The sequence below is a fragment of the Lithobates pipiens genome, unplaced genomic scaffold (genome assembly GCF_037356315.1).
Source record: "Lithobates pipiens isolate NorthernLeopardFrog02 unplaced genomic scaffold, aLitPip1_a1.2 Scaffold_10, whole genome shotgun sequence".
Classification (NCBI taxonomy): domain Eukaryota; kingdom Metazoa; phylum Chordata; class Amphibia; order Anura; family Ranidae; genus Lithobates; species Lithobates pipiens.
The window spans coordinates 70,718,857-70,741,232 of NW_027507686.1; the positions used below are offsets into that span (position 1 = coordinate 70,718,857).

A 22,376-nucleotide genomic window follows, 5' to 3' on the forward strand; every position below is an offset into this window, starting at 1 on the left:
ATTATTTTTCAAAGTGAGCTAGTATGACATCACTGCAGTGAAGAAACCCCAAATCCACCTGCCCCCCAAAAATAGGATTTTACTTACCCTACATGATGGAGCAGTTTAATTTTCTGTGAAGAGAAAGATATCTTTAGGACAGGGAAGGGATTTTAGGGGGACCTCTTTAAACAAACTCAGAATATATTACTCAGTCACAGAAGATACCACTCAGTCACTAAATATCAGACTGGGGCAGTAAAATGTCATTACAAAATACTAAACTTGCAATATATTTGAACCTGGAGCATAGTTACTCAACTTACCTGTACATAAAATCCAGTGCGTGTCGCCATTCAGAGTGCCAGGTGCACCTACAGGGAAATTGTGACCGTCAGAAAACAGCAAGTGTACATATGTAAAGCAGTTTATAGCCTAAATTTCAGAGCACATCCCTTAATGTGGGCCATCAGAACAAAACCACTCAGTCACCAAACATCAGACTGGGGCGGTAAGGAGTCATCATAAAGTCAATTATGCTCAGTATCATTTCTGCTAAAGATATTTCAGCTCATTAGCTGTGTAGCTTCTAGGATAGGCCTGCTCCATAAGCTTTCAGCAATTTTATTTCAACTATGAGCAACTCAAATGCAGCTTTAGGGTCAAAGTAACAATGAGTTAAAATACGGCATTTACCTGTATCATACCATCAAGGTCTTCTCTAGGCCACAGAGACCTGGAACACAAAAGGCAGTCAAGTTAAGTGTGCAAAGCCAAGCTTGCTGCACCTTAGTACATCTGGTCTGATCAGGGCTTTGGTGACTATCTGCCATGAGACTTTTGTCGTCCATATACTTAGGTTAAAGCTTTCATCCCATCAGACCAGAAGTACTAAAAAAAAAAAATTTAAATCAAAAACAGTGCTTACCTCGATTTATCCTACTGAAGTCTTGTCTTCATACATTCCACCGTGTTTAACCTGTGAATACAGGGCCATTAGCTTTGTAATAGCAGCAACAAGTTAGCATTTTAACCTACGCTCCATCAGAACTCCACCATGCTAGGAATATTCTTCAGACTATTTCAGACGAACGAGACTTGCAAGTCATCATTTGGAGCAAGACTGAACATACAAGCCTAGGGTCAAGGTTTAGCAAGTTTCCATACATGTCAAATAGAATTTGCAATACTGAACCAAGTATTAATGGCCATAGCTGAACTATACATATTTAAACACCAATAGGTGCAAGAGTAGGAGCTTCTGCCAAGCATATTAACTGGACATCTATAAATTGAAAGGGGTAGTTTGCTGGTCTGCCATTCAGATTTATATGGTCCTATGTAAGAGCCCGTTACTGCTTTAGACCCTTAGAAATATTTGTCAAGTCTAGCTTTAGCCACCAAAACAATTTCATGGCAGAAAGCACCTGTTTTACAAAACCAGATTAGGGGTCAGTTCACCAAGACTCACATTTCAGGTTATGGTTTTGCCATAGTGAAGATTTTGAGTCTAGAATTGCTTTAACCACTTGCTTACTGGGCACTTAAACACCCTTCCTGCCCAGACCAATTTTCAGCTTTCGGTGCTCTCACAATTTGAATGACAATTACTCAGTCATGCAACACTGTACCCAAATTCGTTTTTTGTCCTTTTTTTCCCCACAAATAGAGCTTTCTTTTGGTGGTATTTGATCACCTCTGGGGTTTTTATTTTTTGCGCCATAAATGAAAAAAGACCGAAAATTTTGAAAAAAAACGCATATTTCTTTGTTTCTGTGACAGAATTATGCAAATTATTAATTTTTCTTCATAAATTTTGGCCACAAATTATACTGCTACATCTCTTTGGTAAAAAAACAAAAACAAATTAGTGGATATTATTTGGTCTTTGTGAAAGTTAGAGAGTCTACAAGCTGTGGTGCGAATCGCACAAAATTGATCACATCTGATGTACTGGTGGCCTATCTTGCTTCTTGTGACCCGAACAAGTCAGGAAAGTAAAAAATACCCCCCAAATGACCCCTTTTTGGAAAGTAGGCATTCCAAGGTATTTAGTAAGAGGCATAGTGAGCTTTTTCATGTTGTCATTTTCCCACAATTCTTTGCAAAATTAAGATTTTTCATTTTTCTCCACAAAATTGTCATTGTAATAGGTTATTTCTCTCACGTGGCATGTGTATACCACAAATGACAGCCCCCCAAAAAAATTCTGCTACTCCTCCTGAGTATTACAATACCACATGTGTGGGACTTTCACAGCCTGGCCACATAGAGGCCCAACATGCAGGTGGCGCCATCATGTGTTCTAGGAACATAAATTACACATCTAACTTGTTGACTATTTATTACACTTTTGAAGCACCAGGGCACTGATACATGGCACTGCTGGGGGAGGATGGCACTTTTTTTTACTTTTTTAACTCGAGGCAGAACGGCTGCCGCCGTTCATCTCTCCCCTCACACTGTCTGTGTGAGGAGGGAGAGCGGCGCTGAGAGATGATCTCATGTTTACATATGAGATCATCTCCCATTGGACACGCCGATCACGCTGTAAACGGCCGCTGTGATTGGCCGTTTACAGCGATCTGCGTTTGCCTGTCCCCGGGGGACACGGCGAACACAGAACATGCGCGCCCGCTGCGGCGCGCATTGCGGAAGTAAACATCAGGACGTCCACCCGGACGAACGCGCCTGCTCTACGGCCGTCATTCGGCTATAGGGCGGGCGCGAGGTGGTTAAAATCAATTGTAAGCCCTGAAATTCCCCTTCATCACATGCTCTATTTATCTGATACGTGTACTGTATTAATACAGAGCAGCTCCAATCCTCTTCACAGGTCACCCGCTGGCTCACCTGGCTCCTCCCTACACAGAAAGCTACTCCCTAAGGGGAGCACTTGTGTGCTTACTTCTGAGCCAGGCTGTTTGCATCCAGATAGACTGCCTGGCTCAGCCCCACCCATGCTCCGGTTTTGAATGACGGCAGCAGGAGCCAAGCCTTAGACAGGAGAGCTTCACAGTGCACAGTACTAATCCAAGATCAGGCTGAGGTTGAATATTTAGGAGGCTGGAAGGGAAGCTACCAACGTTTAATGCATAGAATGCATGGGGGGGGGGGGGGGGGGCAAAGAGACCTTTACACCCTGCTAACATTAAAATCATGCTACATCAAGTGAGGTAGCATGCTTTCCAAGTTGGAAAGAAATCTGCATGAAGTGTCTCAGATGTCTTCCAAGTTGTACTGAAATGCAAGTCACACCCGTGAAATAGCTTAGTGCAGGAACTTTCAAAATTGTCATGGCGCCAATCCACCTATTTGACTGCTTCCAACAATAGGGTACAATTTGAAAGGGTCAAATTGCAGTGTGACCAGGGGCACAGAACCACTATGGATGCAGAGGATACAAACCTATGAAACGGCGTGAGACAAGTCAGTAACAAATGTAGCACTCACTACTCCATTACATTGTACGTTACGGCGCTTTTCATTATACACCATCCCTTGACCCAAACATAATCCAGTAATCTAAGCAAAGGCAGGAGCAGTGGCAGGTACCTAGTCAACTAACCGGTACCTGAGGTTGGAATTAAAAAAAAGGTGCCTAGAATATCAGAAGTACACATTTTACTGGTCAAAACTAGATTTTAGTTTCAGCTCTACTTCATAGTGACTGGGGGACTTGCTGTTCATTCCAAGCAAATCTACCCTTTCAAAAAGCCATGTGGTAACCACTTAAACACTGGCGAGTCATGACACCTACCCAATCGATGTAGTCTTCATTTTCACCATACATCAAGAGGCACCCTGAGGAGAAAGAATCTAGTCAAGTGTTGAAACGAAAAAACAGAAGCAGGCCTTTCTAGTCTGTCATCTCAGAACAAAAGGTTACATTCACTGACAAGTCAGATATATGCTTGTCTATATAGATCATCACTGATGACCACCACATTGTACCCTACATTCAAGTCTTTACTGCTCACCTGTAATGCTGTGGGGAGTCATCTTCAGATCGTCGCAAACCTGAAAAAAGCCAGAATGATTAAATGTAAGTTACCACATCTTAATCTGGTACACCTCAGCAGAAAGCTGCTCAGACAGGCAGTTTACAAGTATGTACATTACCTGCTGATAGTGCTCCATGTCTACAGCAGTATAGGGATTAAAGTAGAACTATAAAGCAACAACTCATTCTAGATAGCATAAGGGAAGGTTGTAACCCCTGTAAGGTTTATTTTTGCCTTTATCCCATGGGGCGAATTCCCTTCACTTCCTGTCCCAAAGAACCAATGTCCCTATTGGAAGATATCCCCTTACTTTGGAGACAACTCAAAGCTTGGGATTCTCCAACATTCAATAATTGTAAACAGAACATTTGTATTGCTGTCTGTGCCCTCATTCAAGCAAACAGGTTTTCTAATTAATCTCACCTCTATACAAAATGTTGCACAATTTAAATTTACAGTATTCCAAGGTAAAGTTCTAAATAAGCACAGAGCTAAAAAACAGAAAACGGTCCCTAGGGTACGTTAATGAACTTAAAGCGGAGTTCCACCCCAAAGTGGAACTTCCACTCATCGGAACCCTCCCCCCCTCCGGTGTCACATTTGCCACCTTTTGGGGGGGGGGGGGGGTGCAGGTATTTGCACCCACTTCCGGGCATAGACTCCCACGGGAGTCTGCCGGTTCCTGTCCTGCCACGCTGTCTGCTGGGACACACACGGGTCCCAGAGACAGCATGGACCATTCCTATTGCGCTGCGCGACTCACATGCGCAGTAGGTGTAGTATTTAATGCTGCTGGCTGTTTTTTGTAGGTGGAATCACTCTAAGAAAATCTGCAGAGATGCCTTCCAACATGGCGAATTGTAAGCCTATAGCCTCCTATACATTCAATTCACAGGTAAGTGTATCTGGCTGGTCAATCTGTCATTAAACCAGCTTATACAGCCTAACTAGATTGTGGAAGGTATACTAAAGTCCCCATTCACAACAGTGACTTGTGCAATAAGACCCCTTTCACACTGAGGGCACCCATAAAAAAAAAAAAAAAAAAAAAAAAAAAAAGTGTGAAAGACAGGACTTGAAATCAATGGGGCAACGCTGCCAGCAAAATGTCACTGCAGTGTTTTGCAGGCAGATTTAACCCCTTTTCGGCCGCTAGTGGGGGTTAAAACTGGACCTGCTAGTGGTCGAATAGCGCCACTTTACTGCTGACGCCCTAGGCAGCACATTGTGAAAGGGCTGTAAGTTGCACCCCACTCCCAGCAATGAACCTTCATATTGCATCAAATGAAAATGTTTCCTGCACTACTTGACCGATTTCATTGCGAATTGCAGACTGCTGCTGAAGTACTAAATGTCTACACCCTCAGTTTTTACACAGGAAAAGGAGGGGTATGCCAGCTGACATTTTGCAAAAGCATGATAGTCCCACATAAACGCTTAAGTTACAAGCTGAGGTCTGCAGGCATGGACCATAAGGTTTGTGCTTGGATTAAACAAACCGGTTACAGGGGTAGGCCCAAAGGGTGGTGATGAATAACATGTACTTGGACTGACCTGAAGTGGGTAAGTGGGGTACCCCAAGGTCCTGCCTTGGGACAAATTTAATATCTTCATAAGTGACAAACATAGGAGGATGGGATAAATAGCCGTTTTTGCAGATGACAAATTAAGCAGGGTAATAACTTCACATCAGGATATAGAAATTTTACATTAAAAACCTGAATAATGGAGTGGAGAAATTTAAAGTATGTACGGGAGAAGAGACACAACCCCATGCAAACTACTCACTATGGGGAGGACCTCTAGGGAATCAAGGATGGAGAAAGATCTGTCCTAGTAAACAGCTACTAAAGCCATCAGATTAACCACTTCCCTACCACAGTACATGACTGAGGGAATATTTCAATGATGCCTGCAGCTGCAGATTCTGTGCATAACGATCATAGCAGCAGTTCTGCCTTCTTATAGGAGACGTTCCCCCCTCCCTGCGCTTCTCCCATGCCATTGGGGGCCTGGCAAAAGAATTGTCCGGCGCCGATAATTTCCGGTGACCAGATGGTCAGTCATCTCTATGACAGTTACCAGAAGTAAACAAAGCTGCTGCTAATCGCAGCTGTAAAGCATGAGAGCGAGGAAAAATAAATTGACCCATCTCATGCTTCCAGCCGAGGAGAGATTGTGTCTGATACAAGTGTGGATGCCAGTACTGGTCACACAGCTGACCCCACAACCATAAAGGAATGAGCCACTGCCTCAGCCTTCCTGTCCGTGGGATAGTTGAATGCAGGAGTCCCCTCTACCGGTGTCGTGGTTACTTTATTCAACCTGGATACTGGAGGGGGGGGTTCCACAACTGGAGGAGCCGACCATTTTTTTGGTAACGCTCTCCTCAAAAGGGCAACGCACCACCATGTATTTGGGGACCGAAAAGGTCTGTTGCGGGCGACCCCATTCCTTGAAAATTAACTTGTCAAAATAAGTCAGATACGGGAACACCTTAGACCACCTTATTAGGTGAACATCCTGGCTTGTGAGACCCAAAAGGGAGCTGCTGGCTCCTGAATCTTCAGGGCATCACGCACAGCTGTGATAAGTGCTCCAACAAGCTCTATCGCACGGACCTGGACTCATCCTCACTGTCTTAATGGTCCTGGTCAGCGTCATCTGACAAGACAGAGCAGGGGTCACCAGCCTCAGCAGGACCAGTTTGTCAGCTCTCCCCAGAGGACTGTGGGGGGGCCACTTTATTGCTCCCTTCTTCCCATGCACCGCCTCCATCTTGGCAACGAACGAATTGAGGATCGCCGTCAGGGTGTCCATGGGCACTGTACAGTCTGCAGATGACCCGGTTGCAATTGCCTGGATTTCATGGTAACACCAGTTTCTGAAGCCATGCTGACCCTACCCCTGTCTGCCACCCTCAGGGGACTTATGACAGTCCCACCATCCTCACTGCCGCTGGCTGAAGGGTTCTTTCCCACCGGACTCCCGTTCTGCGCTATCCAGCAAGTGGTGCCTGTAGTCCCTGTGGGCTCCTAGGTGCAGAGGAAGCAAAGCTGTGTTGGTGGCAGCAGCTGCAAACTGTGCCAACACCGCTCTGAAATGTGCTCAGGCTTCAATAAAGTGGCTACCCAGCATCCAATACAAAGACAAACACAGGGAAAATGTCTGAGCACATGCTGCCGCTAGAGAACACTGAAAAAAGTGTTCAGGCTTCAAGAACATGGCTGCCGGTGTCCTTATAGGAGATCACCAGGAAAATGGCTGCTGAAGCCCAGGAGAGCATGCTGCCCTGGACCACACCTAAAATGGCCACCGAAGCAATTCCATGAGGTACAGGGAGAAAACAATGGCAGTGAACAGTGCTGTACAGAACACCAGCAAAACCTCAGACACCTTCCAGGGGCATGAAGAACAGGACCCAGGACACCACTAGCCAGCATGGCCTGCCGCACCCCTACCCCCTCCCCCCCCTGTGAGAGACCCTGCATAGACAGTCACCCACATGTATCATCTCCCATTGCAGGGGGTGGGATATAGGGACAGGGGAGAGGAGAGGGAGTTGAGGGACTGCCGAATCAACCTCCCAGGGAATGCCCAGCCCCACCAGGGCAGACAGAGCTGTAATTACCAGTCCTGAAGAGCTGGGAGACATTCCATCACAGACCCACTTACTGATCAGTACAGGGTGGCTGGTCATATGTATGCCCTGGAGCATAAAAGCTCATAGACCACCTCTGGAGCTGAGGTTTCGGGGGAGACTACAAGGATAAGGGTATCCAGCCTGTCACCAAGCCAGCTGTTGCTAGCAGATCACAGGATCAATCTTGCACAAAGTCATACTTCTGCATATTAAAAAAAAAACACCCTCAAGGACTGATGGGCCTGTAGGGTTCCTAGGTCCTTCACTAGGCAAAATAAAACCTATGACTGCATGGCAAGGTGGAGGGTTGTTACCCAAGGGACCACCCCCTAGATGGAACCATGAGTTCTGAGTTGTTACAACTAATACCTAGCATCTCCTAGTAATAGGGCATAACCCAATGGTTGAGAGGAGCTGTGTCGGTGAATACAAGAAAATTTATAATGCCTGTCACCGAAAGCTTGCGCTCAGAATCGAACATGCACGCAAACTATACATGTGAGGTATCACTGTGTCTGTTCGAGCATGCGCAACAACTCTAGCACTAGACCTCTGCAACTCCAAACACAAGTAACCTGTAAAACAATTTAAGGTGTCACCTATGGAGAGTACTGAAGCTTGGAGCCATTCTATGAGTATGCAATTTTAAAGCATGACATGCTAGACATCCATTTACTTGGCATAACCTCTTTCACAAAAAAAAAAAATTTACCTTTTTTTTTAATTCATGAAACAGTCTTCTCCCCCAAAAAAGGAGTTTGGAAAATTGCGCATGATAAAAAGTTACAATGACTGCCATTTTCCCTAGGGTGGCTGCTAAATTTATATATAAATATTTTTGGGGGTTCCGAGTAATTTTCTAGCAAAAAAGTGATTTACATGAAAGTGCCAGAAGAGGCCCAGTATGGAAGTGGTTAACATGCATAAAGGGGGGGGGGGATATACTCCACAGTGATAACTCTACCACTTTATAAACTTGTTAGAGCACATCTGGAGTATTCTGTCCAGTTCTGATCACCAGGCCTCAGAAGGGATGTGATGGAATGAGAGTCCAAAGGGCAACAATTGACCCCATGAGCAAAGCCTACAAGCAAACGCATTTGCTGTAAAAAAACAATCATTGAGAGGGGATACGATAGCAATTTACAAATACCTCAATGGTGATCCCAGCATAGGAAAAAAAGTCTCAAGCTGTGCAAGAGGACATGGGGCCACATGAGATTGGAGAAGCAGTTTAACCTTAAAATGCAGGGGGATTTCACTGTCAGGGCAATAAGGATGTGGAACTCCCATGATTTGTGGCATCAGCAGGGAGTATGAATGAGACTGATGTGCATCTTAACACAGGGCTATGGGAAATTAGACATTGGCACAATTATACCTACACAGTTTGAACTGGATGGACTATTGTCTTTATTCAACCTTACTTACTAAGCCACAATGAAATCAGCAGCACAACTTGCACTGATGTGCAGCTTTGAAATCTTACTAAAGTTGATGGCACACGACCAGATGAACATTCTAAATGGTATAGCATGTATGAGTTGTGCTGGCTGAAGATCAACTTTTTGAATATTAAGCAAAGAGGCATGAAAACCCAGACATGTCTTGGATGGAGTGACATTACAGGTGTCACTCAGTGAGGTTATCCCCACTGCCAATACAGAAAGTTAAAGTTCATCATCCTTGTGGCAGGGCTACTTTTACATTGACTAGAGACTTTGTCACCTCAAACTAGAACACTTACCAGTTCTGCTACACGTGGCTGGCACCTAAGAGGAAATATGAAAACTTTACACAATTACATTTACTAGCCTTGCCATCAGGTGTTGCTCAGAGACAAAAGCTGTCCTTGGAGTATTCCCAGAACAGGTCTGTGACAAGTCATCATTGACACAAGACAAGGACTGCACCCTCCACCCGGCAGCCCACCCCCAGTCATGCGCTCAGTCAGCAAGGGAAAGCATGACAGACCCACAACCACCAAGACAAAGCCCACCCAGTAATAAGACAAAGGGTGACATGCCATAAGCTTAGAAAACCTCACAAGCCCAGTGAAAGATTTAAATCATGAATGCCATTTAGATTTCACCCATTAGTGTCTAGGGCAGAGGTGGAGAGAAAAAAAAAAAAAAAAAAAAAAAACTTAAAGCTGAAGACAAGCTCATTGCTTCTCAGAACAGTTGCTCTCATTTTGTTAAACTAATATTTCACCTAGCATGCAATGCTTTGTAAAAAAAAAAAAAAAAAAAAAATAAAAATCTCCACACACTTGAACCTTTACCACTTCAAACACTGAAGGATGAATTTACAAAAGACAATCTAAATCAAGGGCACAACATTGGAAGGTACTATATCACAGCCTAAACCACGCACCAAGCCATCACCCAGAAGCAGAACCACCACTGTCTAGTTTGGCCCCCATCTCAGCAGTCAGTTGCTGTGGACCCCCCAATCCTGCCACCAACTATTAAGGTTTAAAACCCCTCGGGCAAATGGATGCCCTGTTTAACCTTTACAGTACTAGTCCAATCCTCGTGTTACTTCTTCCCCTGGTAGGAGAAGTCAAATAAAATTGAATGGCAAGGTACCTCTTGGCTGAAGATTGGACTTATCCTTAAGGACAAGTTGCATATTTTACAGCCAGGTGAATCTATTTGGCTAAATGAGCAATTCATATTCTTCAGCAGATCAACTCCTTATCTTTTCTGTTGTCCTAGCACAACAGGTTTTTGGGACCCTTTAAGATTGTTCATAGATTAGTTCACAACATTCATAATCTCAAATACCCATGTTGTACTTGGTTAAGTGCCCCCTTGACTAGAATTGTGCAGTTTATGCAGGCTTACTAGTGAATATTTGCAAAAAGAAAGAAGCGACGAACCACACCCAATTATGAATTTTTTCTTTTATTTGGCTTCCGTTTACAATGATGTAGCAAATCTAGTCCAATCTTAATGCGCAGTAGTGCCAAGGATGCACTACAAAAGACAATCTGGAAGGTTGAGCTGATGAGTTCTAAACATCACTGTTGAGAAAGATTGGTCTCAGGCAGGAGAGTGCAGCACTTTTGTAATTTTATTGAAGGTCTTCACAATGCTCCTTTACAAGTTCCTCTGAACCTACAAAAATACCATTACATATATTGCATGCTTAAACAGTACTTAACATTGCTTTAAAAGTCAATCCCCTCAGACTGTTCCATCAGGAACAGGTTATCCATCTCTTCCAGCTGACTACACCAGTGGGTTCACCTTTTCAGGCTCTGGTGGAGATCAGCTGGTCGGACATGTGAAGGTTTCATCCTTGGGGATCGTTCAGATAAAAAGCCCTTGCTGCCATCCTCCACAGCTCCTAGAGCTGGATGATTCTGGCCAAAATGAGAATCACAATTGTGGTGTAATGTCTCACAGAAAAATTGCGCTAACTTTACAGTTTAGTCAATTCAAGCACATTTGAAAGACTGCTGCACAAACAGTGAGAAAATATTCTAAAAACTGCAATTCTAATCTCTAGGGTCTGTTAGATGTTGAGGTTCAATTATCCAGAATACTTGTAAGCCAGAGAAAGGATTAGTTTTTAAGTGGTTAAACTGACTTCATTTACAGACTGAAGTCAATTCCTTTGAGCTAAAAGCACCAAGTGTTACCCTTCTCTAGTTCCAGCTAAGGATGTGGTGATAAACTTGGCCTTTTTGACAGCCATAAGTGACCAGAGAACTCTGCACTGCATTAGGAAACTTAATATTGTGGTTGGGTTGAACTGATTCTTTAAAGATTGTGCAGCTCTAACAGCTGGCCAGAAAAAAAAAAAAAAAAGGCACAAGCATGTTGCACATCAGCTAAATAGCCTTGCTCAGATCTTTAGAGTTGTAAAGGCAAAATGTTTTTTTTATCTTCATGCATGAAGATGTGTGCAGGAGCCTCCCCAGCATGCATTTAACTGAGCTTTATCTGTCCACAAGTCCATTGGCCATCTTGGACTTTTGATGGTCTGAGACAGCACCACTGGCTCCTACTGCTGTCAAGGTCAGTTAAACAATGGAGAGGGAGAGGCAGCAAACAGCAGCTCCATGTCTGAATGACACAGGAAGCTTAAGCTCAGCTGCCCCATAGCAATCCACTTGCTGTGGGGCACTTGACAGGGAGGAGCAGCAAAGAGGGACCTGAGAAGATCAGGTCCCGAGCCTTAAAGTGGTTCACATATACAAAAGACCCATTTGCTCACACATGTCCCGGACTGCTGTAGTTAGTTTTTGAAGATACTGTGAGATTAGTTTGGTTCAAGTGAACAAAGCTTGACCCCTTTTAAAAAGTGACTGCAACTATAGTTGGCATGTGTGAGCCTAGTTTAACACTTTGCAAGCCACCCCCTCAGCACATGCTCAAGTTAGGCCCTTGGATATTCAACTAGACTGCTCCATCCAGCTGATTACCCACATCAGCATTCTGTCACTGTATGTCTTATTTATGTGCAGTCAAGTTTTAGACAGTGCACCTTTGCAGGATTGAAATTGATGTTAGATGCCTTTTGGGCTCAAAGGGAGTTTCTTCTGAATGCCATTTTAGCAGGTGTAGTTAATGCATGGCTAGAATTAAATGAGACTTTTGCAAGACTGCATTTACTAGGAGGCTACAAAGCATTGCAACATGTGATCAGCAGATTACAGATGCAGTCTCAGGCTACTACAGACAGTTTGCTTGTACAGGCAGTTAAACAGGAAGCATCAAAATACCTAGAGGGCCATCAGCTGCAAAGCTTGTTGGTACTTTTAGTTCTCTCATTCACAATACTAAACTACATAGCCAGGTGTGCTGCTGCAACATGTTACACCCTACATTTTGGATTTACCATGTTGAACAAGGTGAACCTCTTAAGCTATATAGCCAAACATTTGTGGCCATGTGGATTTCAAAAAGCATATTGAACATACTAGTTAGGACACTACTGTACACAGCATGCATGGAGGATTTAGTAATTTTGCATAATTTACGGTGTACCACCTTAGGCAAATCACTTGTGATCTGTTGCAATAAGGTTGGCCTTACTTTTTTTTAAGGGGAACTCCTCTTAATACTGCTAACTGTAAAGCAGTGCCATATCACTGTCAGACTTAAACTGCTACTGGTAGGGATCTCCCAAGTGGATTCATACATGGTGCAATTAGGCAGAATGACTAATCAAGTCTTACCTTAAAACCAAAAATTTCCTTTAGTTGAAAGCTGAAAGGACAAAAGTGAAATGGGTAAAAAAACAAGTCTTTACAAAAAAACAATCTGAACTACAGCTAGAGGGGGGATCTCTTCAGTATAGCGACGATCCTTGTCACAGCCAGCAGAATGCCAGCTCAGGGTATAGTGGATTATTCATCACTGTGTCCCCCACAAGTTTCTCAGTGTTAACTGTTGGGAGCATGTTAACCTATGTTTGCCCTATTCACATCACATATTTGGAGGTGTATACCTTATAAATGTCATGTCTTCTCCAAATCTGGCCATCCCATGTAGTACCAACCGATGCCTAATAAAGATTTAGCAGGTCAGACATTGCAACATCAAGCACAGCAAGAATACAAAGCCACATTTTTAAACTGTCAGTTATAATAAGGTCTCATCAGAATTTCAGACGAACGAGATTCCAAGAGATAAATCATCATCAGTTTATACCCTAGCTTATCTACACTGTCATGAGCAAAGCCTTTGTACAACTACACAATTAACCTCAGTTTTACTTTTAAACAAGCATTTTGCCAATCCCTTTACCTGGGGCAGTTGGACCCACTGCTACACAACACCCCAACTAGAGATTTGTAGGCAATGCTGAAGCCCCATTCAATAAATGGGTTGTATTGACCACTAGGAAGCAGTGGTAGCATCTACTGAAGTGAGTTACAACAGTTCTACAAAGTTGCAAATTGTTAAGATGTGCAGTCAAGTACTGAAATGTCTACTTCTCAGGTTACCTAGTTTTACCACTCAATGCTATTTAAGACAACTGAAGCTTCCCTGTTTTAAAGGTCACCCACCATTAGTTTCCTTTGAGATCTGCAAATCCATTTTCTGAGACCCTGCAATCAAAAAATATTCACTTGAACTTTCTATAAAATAAAACAAAACTCCACATCTCTAAAGTAGCTACTGCTCAGGAGTTCAAAGCGTTTCATTTTTTTTTTCAAAGTGAGCTAGTAAGACTCATCACTGCAGCGAAGAAACCCCAACTGACCCTCAAAAATTTCATTTTACTTACCCCACACGATGGAGCAGTTTCATTTTCTGTGAAGAGAAATACATTTTTTAGGACAGGGAAGGGATTTTAGGGGGACCTCTTTACACAAACTCAGAATATATTACTCAGTCACAGAATATACCACTCAGTCACTAAATATCAGACTGGGGCGGTAAAATGTCATCACAAAATATTTGAACCTGGAGCATAGTTACTCAACTTACCTGTACATAAAATCCAGTGTGTGCCGCCATTCAGAGTGCCAGGTGCACCTACAGGGAAATTGTGACCGTCAGAAAACAGCAAGTGTACATATGTAAAGCAGTTTATAGCCTAAATTTCAGAGCACATCCCTTAATGTGGGCCATCAGAACAAAACCACTCAGTCACCAAACATCAGACTGGGGCGGTAAGGAGTCATCATAAAGTCAATTATGCTCAGTATCATTTCTGCTAAAGATATTTCAGCTCATTAGCTGTGTAGCTTCTAGGATAGGCCTGCTCCATAAGCTTTCAGCAATTTTATTTCAACTATGAGCAACTCAAATGCAGCTTAAGGGTCAAAGTAACAATGAGTTAAAATACGGCATTTACCTGTATCATACCATCAAGGTCTTCTCTAGGCCACAGAGACCTGGAACACAAAAGGCAGTCAAGTTAAGTGTGCAAAGCCAAGCTTGCTGCACCTTAGTACATCTGGTCTGATCAGGGCTTTGGTGACTATCTGCCATGAGACTTTTGTCGTCCATATACTTAGGTTAAAGCTTTCATCCCATCAGACCAGAAGTACTAAAAAAAAAAAATTTAAATCAAAAACAGTGCTTACCTCGATTTATCCTACTGAAGTCTTGTCTTCATACATTCCACCGTGTTTAACCTGTGAATACAGGGCCATTAGCTTTGTAATAGCAGCAACAAGTTAGCATTTTAACCTACGCTCCATCAGAACTCCACCATGCTAGGAATATTCTTCAGACTATTTCAGACGAACGAGACTTTCAAGTCATCATTTGGAGCAAGACTGAACATACAAGCCTAGGGTCAAGGTTTGTCAAGTTTCCATACATGTCAAATAGAATTTGCAATACTGAACCAAGTATAATGGCCATAGCTGAAGTATACATATTTAAACATCAGGGCAAAAGTAGCTTCTGTCAAGCATATTAACTGGACATCTATAAATTGAAAGGGCAGTTTGCTGGTCTGCCATTAAGATTTTTATGGTCCTATGCAAGAGCCTGTTGGGTGCTTTCTGCCATGAAATTGTTTTGGTGGCTTAAGCTAGACTTGACCAATATTTATAGGGGTCTAAAACACATCACCAAGACCAACATTTCAGGTTATGGTTTTGCCATTGTGAAGATTGAGTTTAGAATTGCTTTAAAATCAGTTGCAAACCCTGAAATGCCCCTTCATTACATGTTCCATTTATCTGATCCATGTACTGTATTAATAAAGCAGCTCTAATCCTCTTCACAGGTGCCCTGTGGGCACACCTGGCTCCTCCCTAAGCAGGAAGCTACCCTCTAAAGGGCAGCACTTGTGCAAGTTTAATTCTGAGGCAGGCTCCAGATGGACTGCCTGGCTCTGCCCCACCCATGCTCAGGTTTTGGCTGACAGCAGCAGGAATCAATGGCTCCTCTTCAGTCTCAGGCTTGGCAGCAGAATAGCATCACAGTGTGCAGAACCAGAGCAAGATCAGGCTAAATTCTCAACCTCAAAGGGGGCTGGAAGGGAAGCTACTAACATTTAATGCAGAGAAAGCATTAAGGTGTATAAAACAAACCACCACATTTACACCTTGGTCACGACATTGAAATCATGCTACCTCATTTGATGTGGCACAATTTCAAGGTAGCAAATCAGTGCTACTTCAGGTGAAATCAGCATGAAGTCTCAGATGTCTTCCAAGTCATACCTGAACTAGCCAAAAGTAGTGCAGGAACTACTTTAAAAAAAAAAAATAAATGGTGTGATGCCAATGCACCCATTTGACTGCTTTTAATGCAGATAAAATAGGGTGTGCAACTTGCAACTCAAATGGCAGTGTGACCAGGGGCTTAGAACAGCTTTATGGATGCAGAGTATACAATCCTATGCATCTGTGTCACAGTCAGTAACTAATGTAGCAATCACTACTCCATCCACCACACTGTTATAGCTTTTCATATACACCATTTCTTGACCTCAATGTGATCCAGTAATCGAATCAAAAGGCAGGGGTATGTGGCATATACCTAGTAAGCGAACAGTGATGTTGAAATTAAAATGGGTGCCTAGAATAGCAGATGTGAAGCAGTGTGCTATAAGTATACAACCCATTTTACTGGTCAAAACTAAAAAAAAAAAAAAAAAAAAATTGTAGCTTCAGCTTTACTTCATATTGACTGCAGGACTTGCTGTTCATTTCTACAAGCAAATATTGCCCTCAAAAAGCCTTGCCTAGTCATGACACCTACCCAATTGATGTAGTCTTCATATTCACCATACATCAAAATGAAGAGGCACCCTGAGGAGAGAGAATCTAGTTAAGTGTTGAAATGCAAAACAGAAGCAGTCCTTTCTAGTCTTTATCATCTCAGAACAAAAGGTCACATTCACTGGCAAGTCAGATATATGCTTGTCTATATAGATCATCACTGATGACCACCACATTGTACCCTACATTCAAGTCTTTACTGCTCACCTGTAATGCTGTGGGGAGCCATCTTCAGATTGTAGCAACCCTGAAGAATGCCAGAATGAATAGATGTAAGTTGCCACATCAGCAGAAAGCTGCTCAGACATGCAGTTTACAATTATGTACATTACCTCCTGTTAGTGCTCCTAGTCTAGAGCAGTACAGGGATTAAAGTAGAACTATAAGCAACAACTCCTTTTAGATAGAAGGAGGGGAGACTAACCCCTGTAAGGTTTATTTTTGCCTTTGCCCCATGGGGAGATTTCCCTTCACTTCCTGTCCCAAAGTGGTGTTCCTTCCCATCAGATTTCTCCCTCTTTGAGAACTCAAAATTTGGGATTCTTTTATTTACGATAATTGTAAACAGGAGATAGATTGAATGGGGCAGACAGCAATAAACTGACAGATGTTCTATGCAATCTCCTCTACAAAACTAAAAAGTTGCCAATAGTTCCAAAATCACATGACAAGTCACTCCATTGCCAGCAACGGAACTTAATATCACAGCGATAAAAAAGGTTCCTGCACTACTCTGATTTCATTGCAGCTTGTACAGACCAACAACCAACTTATTTACATTAGGGTGGCAGGTTGGCTGCCCTGCACAAATCACTGTACATTGGCTCCTTTAAGAGCCATAGCAGGTGCTCGCCTACTGCCTGGCAAACCGAGCGGCTGTGCGATGTCCACCTGCAGTCACTAGCAAGACCCAGAATAGGGATTTGTGTATGTAAACACAAATCCCCACTTTGCTAGGAACAGTAGAGCGGTCTCTCCTGTCAATTAGGAACAGTGATCTGTCTCCTCCAGTCAGGAACATGTTACCGCCAGGGTGGCTACATGGGATGTGAAATGATTTCATACAGTAATGTAATCTAAGATTAGTCTACTGTATATGCCTTATGAATTTACCATTTTGAATTTTCTGCTGAGCTCCACCCCATGCGTCACAGCACTCGCAGGGAATGGAGCCCAGCACAACGAGGCATTGGGCAGAGGACACAGCCTGCGGGGGGGGGGGGGGTGCAACATTGCAAGTAACCTGCACCAGGATCCTGCAATGTAATCCCAAGTGAGGCTTGGGGGTTACTGCTATGGTACTGAAATTTAACCCCAAGCCACACTGAGGAAAACTGCCAGGGAGGTTAACCCCTTTCCTGCTAGTGACATTTACTCAACAATCAGTGCTTTTTTTATATAAATCAGTGTACAATGGTCTCAAAAAGTCAGATGTCTGCTGCAATGTTGCAGCCCCAAAAAGTGCAGATCACCATTACTTGTAACAGCCATAAATCCCCATTTTGTAGATGCTATCAATTTTGCACAAACCAAACATGCTTATTGTAATTTTTATCAAAAATATGAATACATATTGGGCTACACTGATGAGTAGTTTAAAAATTTGGGTTTTTAATTACAGAAAAAATGTAATGTTTCTCAAAATTGTTTATAGAAAAACTAGCCACATAGCTGATCAAATACCATGAAAAGAAAAAGCCATTTGTGGGAAAAACTTAAAATTTTGTTTGGTTGGGTACAGGGTCGTACGAGAGCACAGTTGTCTGCAATACAGCGCTGTTGCAATATTGGACAATGGCCTGATCGTTAAGAGGGCAAATCCTATTAGGGCGGAAGTGGTTAAATGAAGTGGCAAAGTGCAAATTGCACTGATGTGTGGCTTGGAAATTACACTGAAGCAGCTCACTATCAAAGCCACACTGGTGTGAACCAGGGACCTTCTAGAACAAATGCCAATCGCATGCACCAGAGATGTGCTGTAAAAGCTGCTGAAGAGCAACTTTTTCAAATGTTAGGCCAAATCTAACAGGCAATTATATGGCTGCAGTTTACTAAACAGGGATGAAAACCCACAGACGTCTCGGATGGAGTGACTTTGTATTAAAGCTGCCACTCAGCCAGTGAGGTTATCTCCACTGCCAATACAGAAAGAGAGAGTTCAAGTCTATCATCCTCGTGGCAGGGCTACTTGTACATTGACTAGAGACCTTGTCACCTCAACAACAAAACTCAAAATTGAACTTACCAATCCTGCGACACATGGCTGGCACCTAAGAAAAAAAAAAAAAAAAAAAAAAAAAAAATTTAAACTTTAATGTACACTAATAAAACTAAAATTTTACTAGCCTTGCCATCAGGTGTTGCTCAGAGACAAAAGCTGTCCTCAAAGAATTCTCAGAACAGGTCTGTGATAAGTCTCATCATTGACACCAGACAGGGACTGCACCCTCCACCCAGCCATGTGCTCACTAGCAAGGGAAAGCATGGCAGAGACCCACACCCAACATACAATAAGACAAAGCCCACGCAGTAATAAGACAAAAGGGGTTACATGCCATGAGCTTAGTTTATAAATCATCAAGCCCAGGAGAGAAAAAAAAATTGTGTTTATAAATCATGCCCTCCATTTAGCTTCCACCCATTAGTGCCCAGGGAGAATTAAAGCAACATGAAGATAAAAGCCGATTGTTACTTCTCAGTTATCTAGTTGATAATCATCGCCCAAGATTTTTCTCCTGGAATGCAATGCTTTGTGAATGGAGGTTCAGAAGAATGAGCCCCCAATTTGCAGATCACATTGCATTCTTAAGACTACTAGCCTAGCGACTAGTCACTAGCCCATGGGAGGTGGTGGGATAGCCACAGGCACATCAGCTGTACCCAGCAGAATCGCAGGAAAACCTCCAATCCTCTTAAAAACACTGGCTGGAACCACACAGTGCTGCTGCACCACCATACAGCACAGACACAGGGGTGATGCATGGGTGTGCCAGAAGAATTGGAAAAGGAGCAGAATGCTTCAGGACTATGCCCAGTTATGTACACATGCCCAACCTACATCCTCCTCTCCCACAGCTGCTAGGAGGGCTCCAGCATAACTGAGATGACTGATTACAGTAACAACCACTCAGTCACCAAACATCAGACTGGGGCGGTAAGGAGTCATCATAAAGTCAATTATGCTCAGTATCACATTTTTGCTAAAGATTTCAGCTCATTAGCTGTGTAGCTTCTAGGATAGGCCAGCTCCATAAGCTTTCAGCAATTTTATTGCAACTATGAGCAACTCAAATGCAGCTTTAGGATCAAAGTAACAATGAGTTAAAATACTGCATTTACCTGTAGCATACCATCAAGGTCTTCTCTAGGCCAGAGATCTGGAACACAAAGGCATAGTTAAGCGTGCAAAGCCAAGCTTGCTACACCTTGGTACATCGGGTCTGATCAGGGCTTTGGTGACTGCCATGAGACTTGTCGTCCATATACTTAGGTTAAAGCTTTCATCCCATCAGACCAGAAGCACTTTAAAAAAAATAAAAATAAATAAACACACAGTGCTTACCTTGATTTATCCTACTGAAGTCTTATCTTCATACATTCCACCGTGTTTAACCTGTGAATACAGGGCCATTAGCTTTGTAATAGCAGCAACAAGTTAGCATTTTAACCTACGCTCCATCAGAACTCCACCATGCTAGGAATATTCTTCAGACTATTTCAGACGAACGAGACTTGCAAGTCATCATTTGGAGCAAGACTGAACATACAAGCCTAGGGTCAAGATTTAGCAAGTTTCCATACATGTCAAATAGAATTTGCAATACTGAACCAAGTATTAATGGCCATAGCTGAACTATACATATTTAAACACCAATAGGTGCAAGAGTAGGAGCTTCTGCCAAGCATATTAACTGGACATCTATAAATTGAAAGGGGCAGTTTGCTGGTCTGCCATTCAGATTTATATGGTCCTATGTAAGAGCCCGTTACTGCTTTAGACCCTTAGAAATATTTGTCAAGTCTAGCTTTAGCCACCAAAACAATTTCATGGCAGAAAGCACCTGTTTTACAAAACCAGATTAGGGGTCAGTTCACCAAGACTCACATTTCAGGTTATGGTTTTGCCATAGTGAAGATTTTGAGTCTAGAATTGCTTTAACCACTTGCTTACTGGGCACTTAAACACCCTTCCTGCCCAGACCAATTTTCAGCTTTCGGTGCTCTCACAATTTGAATGACAATTACTCAGTCATGCAACACTGTACCCAAATTCATTTTTTGTCCTTTTTTTCCCCACAAATAGAGCTTTCTTTTGGTGGTATTTGATCACCTCTGGGGTTTTTATTTTTTGCGCCATAAATGAAAAAAGACCGAAAATTTTGAAAAAAAATGCATATTTCTTTGTTTCTGTGACAGAATTATGCAAATTATTAATTTTTCTTCATAAATTTTGGCCACAAATTATACTGCTACATCTCTTTGGTAAAAAACAAAAAAAACAAATTAGTGGATATTATTTGGTCTTTGTGAAAGTTAGAGTCTACAAGCTGTGGTGCGAATCGCACAAAATTGATCACATCTGATGTACTGGTGGCCTATCTCGCTTCTTGTGACCCGAACAAGTCAGGAAAGTAAAAAATACCCCCCAAATGACCCCTTTTTGGAAAGTAGACATTCCAAGGTATTTAGTAAGAGGCATAGTGAGCTTTTTCATGTTGTCATTTTCCCACAATTCTTTGCAAAATTAAGATTTTTCATTTTTCTCCACAAAATTGTCATTGTAATAGGTTATTTCTCTCACGTGGCATGTGTATACCACAAATGACAGCCCCCCAAAAAAATTCTGCTACTCCTCCTGAGTATTACAATACCACATGTGTGGGACTTTCACAGCCTGGCCACATAGAGGCCCAACATGCAGGTGGCGCCATCATGTGTTCTAGGAACATAAATTACACATCTAACTTGTTGACTATTTATTACACTTTTGAAGCACCAGGGCACTGATACATGGCACTGCTGGGGGAGGATGGCACTTTTTTTTACTTTTTTAACTCGAGGCAGAACGGCTGCCGCCGTTCATCTCTCCCCTCACACTGTGTGAGGAGGGAGAGCGGCGCTGAGAGATGATCTCATGTTTACATATGAGATCATCTCCCATTGGACACGCCGATCACGCTGTAAACGGCCGCTGTGATTGGCCGTTTACAGCGATCTGTGTTTGCCTGTCCCCGGGGGACACAGAACTTGCGCGATGCGCGCCCGCTGCGGCGCGCATTGCGGAAGTAAACATCAGGACGTCCACCCGGACGAACGCACCTGCTCTACGGCCGTCATTCGGCTATAGGGCGGGCGCGAGGTGGTTAAAATCAATTGTAAACCCTGAAATTCCCCTTCATTACATGCTCTATTTAGCTGATACGTGTACTGTATTAATACAGAGCAGCTCCAATCCTCTTCACAGGTCACCGCTGGCTCACCTGGCTCCTCCCTACACAGAAAGCTACTCCCTAAGGGGAGCACTTGTGTGCTTACTTCTGAGCCAGGCTGTTTGCATCCAGATAGACTGCCTGGCTCAGCCCCACCCATGCTCAGGTTTTGAATGACGGCAGCAGGAGCCAAGCCTTAGACAGGAGAGCTTCACAGTGCACAGTACTAATCCAAGATCAGGCTGAGGTTGAATATTTAGGAGGCTGGAAGGGAAGCTACCAACGTTTAATGCATAGAATGCATGGGGGGGGGGGGGCAAAGAGACCTTTACACCCTGCTAACATTAAAATCATGCTACATCAAGTGAGGTAGCATGCTTTCCAAGTTGGAAAGAAATCTGCATAAAGTGTCTCAGATGTCTTCCAAGTTGTACTGAAATGCAAGTCACACCCGTGAAATAGCTTAGTGCAGGAACTTTCAAAATTGTCATGGCGCCAATCCACCTATTTGATTGCTTTCAACAATGGGGTGCAATTTGAAAGGGTCAAATTGCAGTGTGACCAGGGGCACAGAACCACTATGGATGCAGAGGATACAAACCTATGAAACGGCGTGA

The 22,376-nt window shown here is 43.0% G+C and overlaps 1 protein-coding gene and 9 non-coding genes across 19 annotated transcripts in view; all 10 read right to left on the reverse strand.

The window, feature by feature from the left end:
- The window catches only part of LOC143932516 (uncharacterized), a 65,101-nt gene that overhangs the window by 25,807 nt on the left and 16,918 nt on the right, over positions 1-22,376 (reverse strand). Inside the window, exons 2-17 of one of the 10 annotated variants that reach the window (XM_077455837.1) lie at positions 19,893-19,943; positions 19,681-19,707; positions 18,576-18,600; positions 16,538-16,577; positions 14,678-16,360; positions 14,446-14,485; positions 14,076-14,123; positions 13,090-13,898; positions 12,818-12,848; positions 9,374-9,398; positions 3,960-3,999; positions 3,740-3,783; positions 908-958; positions 676-715; positions 306-353; positions 88-113 (exon numbers count right to left, since the gene is read on the reverse strand). In XM_077455837.1, the coding sequence (XP_077311963.1) occupies positions 88-113; positions 306-335 (56 nt within the window). In that variant the 5' untranslated portion in view covers positions 336-353; positions 676-715; positions 908-958; ... (10 more) ...; positions 19,681-19,707; positions 19,893-19,943. Of the gene's footprint in view, positions 1-87; positions 114-305; positions 354-675; positions 716-907; positions 959-3,739; positions 3,784-3,959; positions 4,000-9,373; positions 9,399-12,817; positions 12,849-13,089; positions 13,899-14,075; positions 14,124-14,445; positions 14,486-14,677; positions 16,361-16,537; positions 16,578-18,575; positions 19,865-19,892; positions 20,170-22,376 lie in introns of those variants that run through there. The other 9 variants (XR_013262980.1, XR_013262978.1, XR_013262974.1 and 6 more) reach the window with 9 other exon arrangements.
- Positions 191-259, reverse strand: LOC143956424 (small nucleolar RNA SNORD31). Its single transcript, XR_013269915.1, has one exon. It is a non-coding gene; the product is annotated as a small nucleolar RNA SNORD31 (small nucleolar RNA).
- Positions 444-511, reverse strand: LOC143956396 (small nucleolar RNA SNORD31). The gene has a single exon (XR_013269905.1). It is a non-coding gene; the product is annotated as a small nucleolar RNA SNORD31 (small nucleolar RNA).
- LOC143956465 (small nucleolar RNA SNORD22) lies at positions 10,813-10,938 on the reverse strand. The gene has a single exon (XR_013269927.1). It is a non-coding gene; the product is annotated as a small nucleolar RNA SNORD22 (small nucleolar RNA).
- LOC143956302 (small nucleolar RNA SNORD30) lies at positions 13,215-13,286 on the reverse strand. Its single transcript, XR_013269885.1, has one exon. It is a non-coding gene; the product is annotated as a small nucleolar RNA SNORD30 (small nucleolar RNA).
- Positions 13,763-13,829, reverse strand: LOC143956256 (small nucleolar RNA SNORD29). The gene has a single exon (XR_013269876.1). It is a non-coding gene; the product is annotated as a small nucleolar RNA SNORD29 (small nucleolar RNA).
- On the reverse strand, positions 13,977-14,045 carry LOC143956321 (small nucleolar RNA SNORD31). The gene has a single exon (XR_013269891.1). It is a non-coding gene; the product is annotated as a small nucleolar RNA SNORD31 (small nucleolar RNA).
- LOC143956404 (small nucleolar RNA SNORD31) lies at positions 14,214-14,281 on the reverse strand. The gene has a single exon (XR_013269906.1). It is a non-coding gene; the product is annotated as a small nucleolar RNA SNORD31 (small nucleolar RNA).
- LOC143956267 (small nucleolar RNA SNORD26) lies at positions 18,439-18,509 on the reverse strand. Its single transcript, XR_013269879.1, has one exon. It is a non-coding gene; the product is annotated as a small nucleolar RNA SNORD26 (small nucleolar RNA).
- On the reverse strand, positions 19,438-19,507 carry LOC143956361 (small nucleolar RNA SNORD31). The gene has a single exon (XR_013269898.1). It is a non-coding gene; the product is annotated as a small nucleolar RNA SNORD31 (small nucleolar RNA).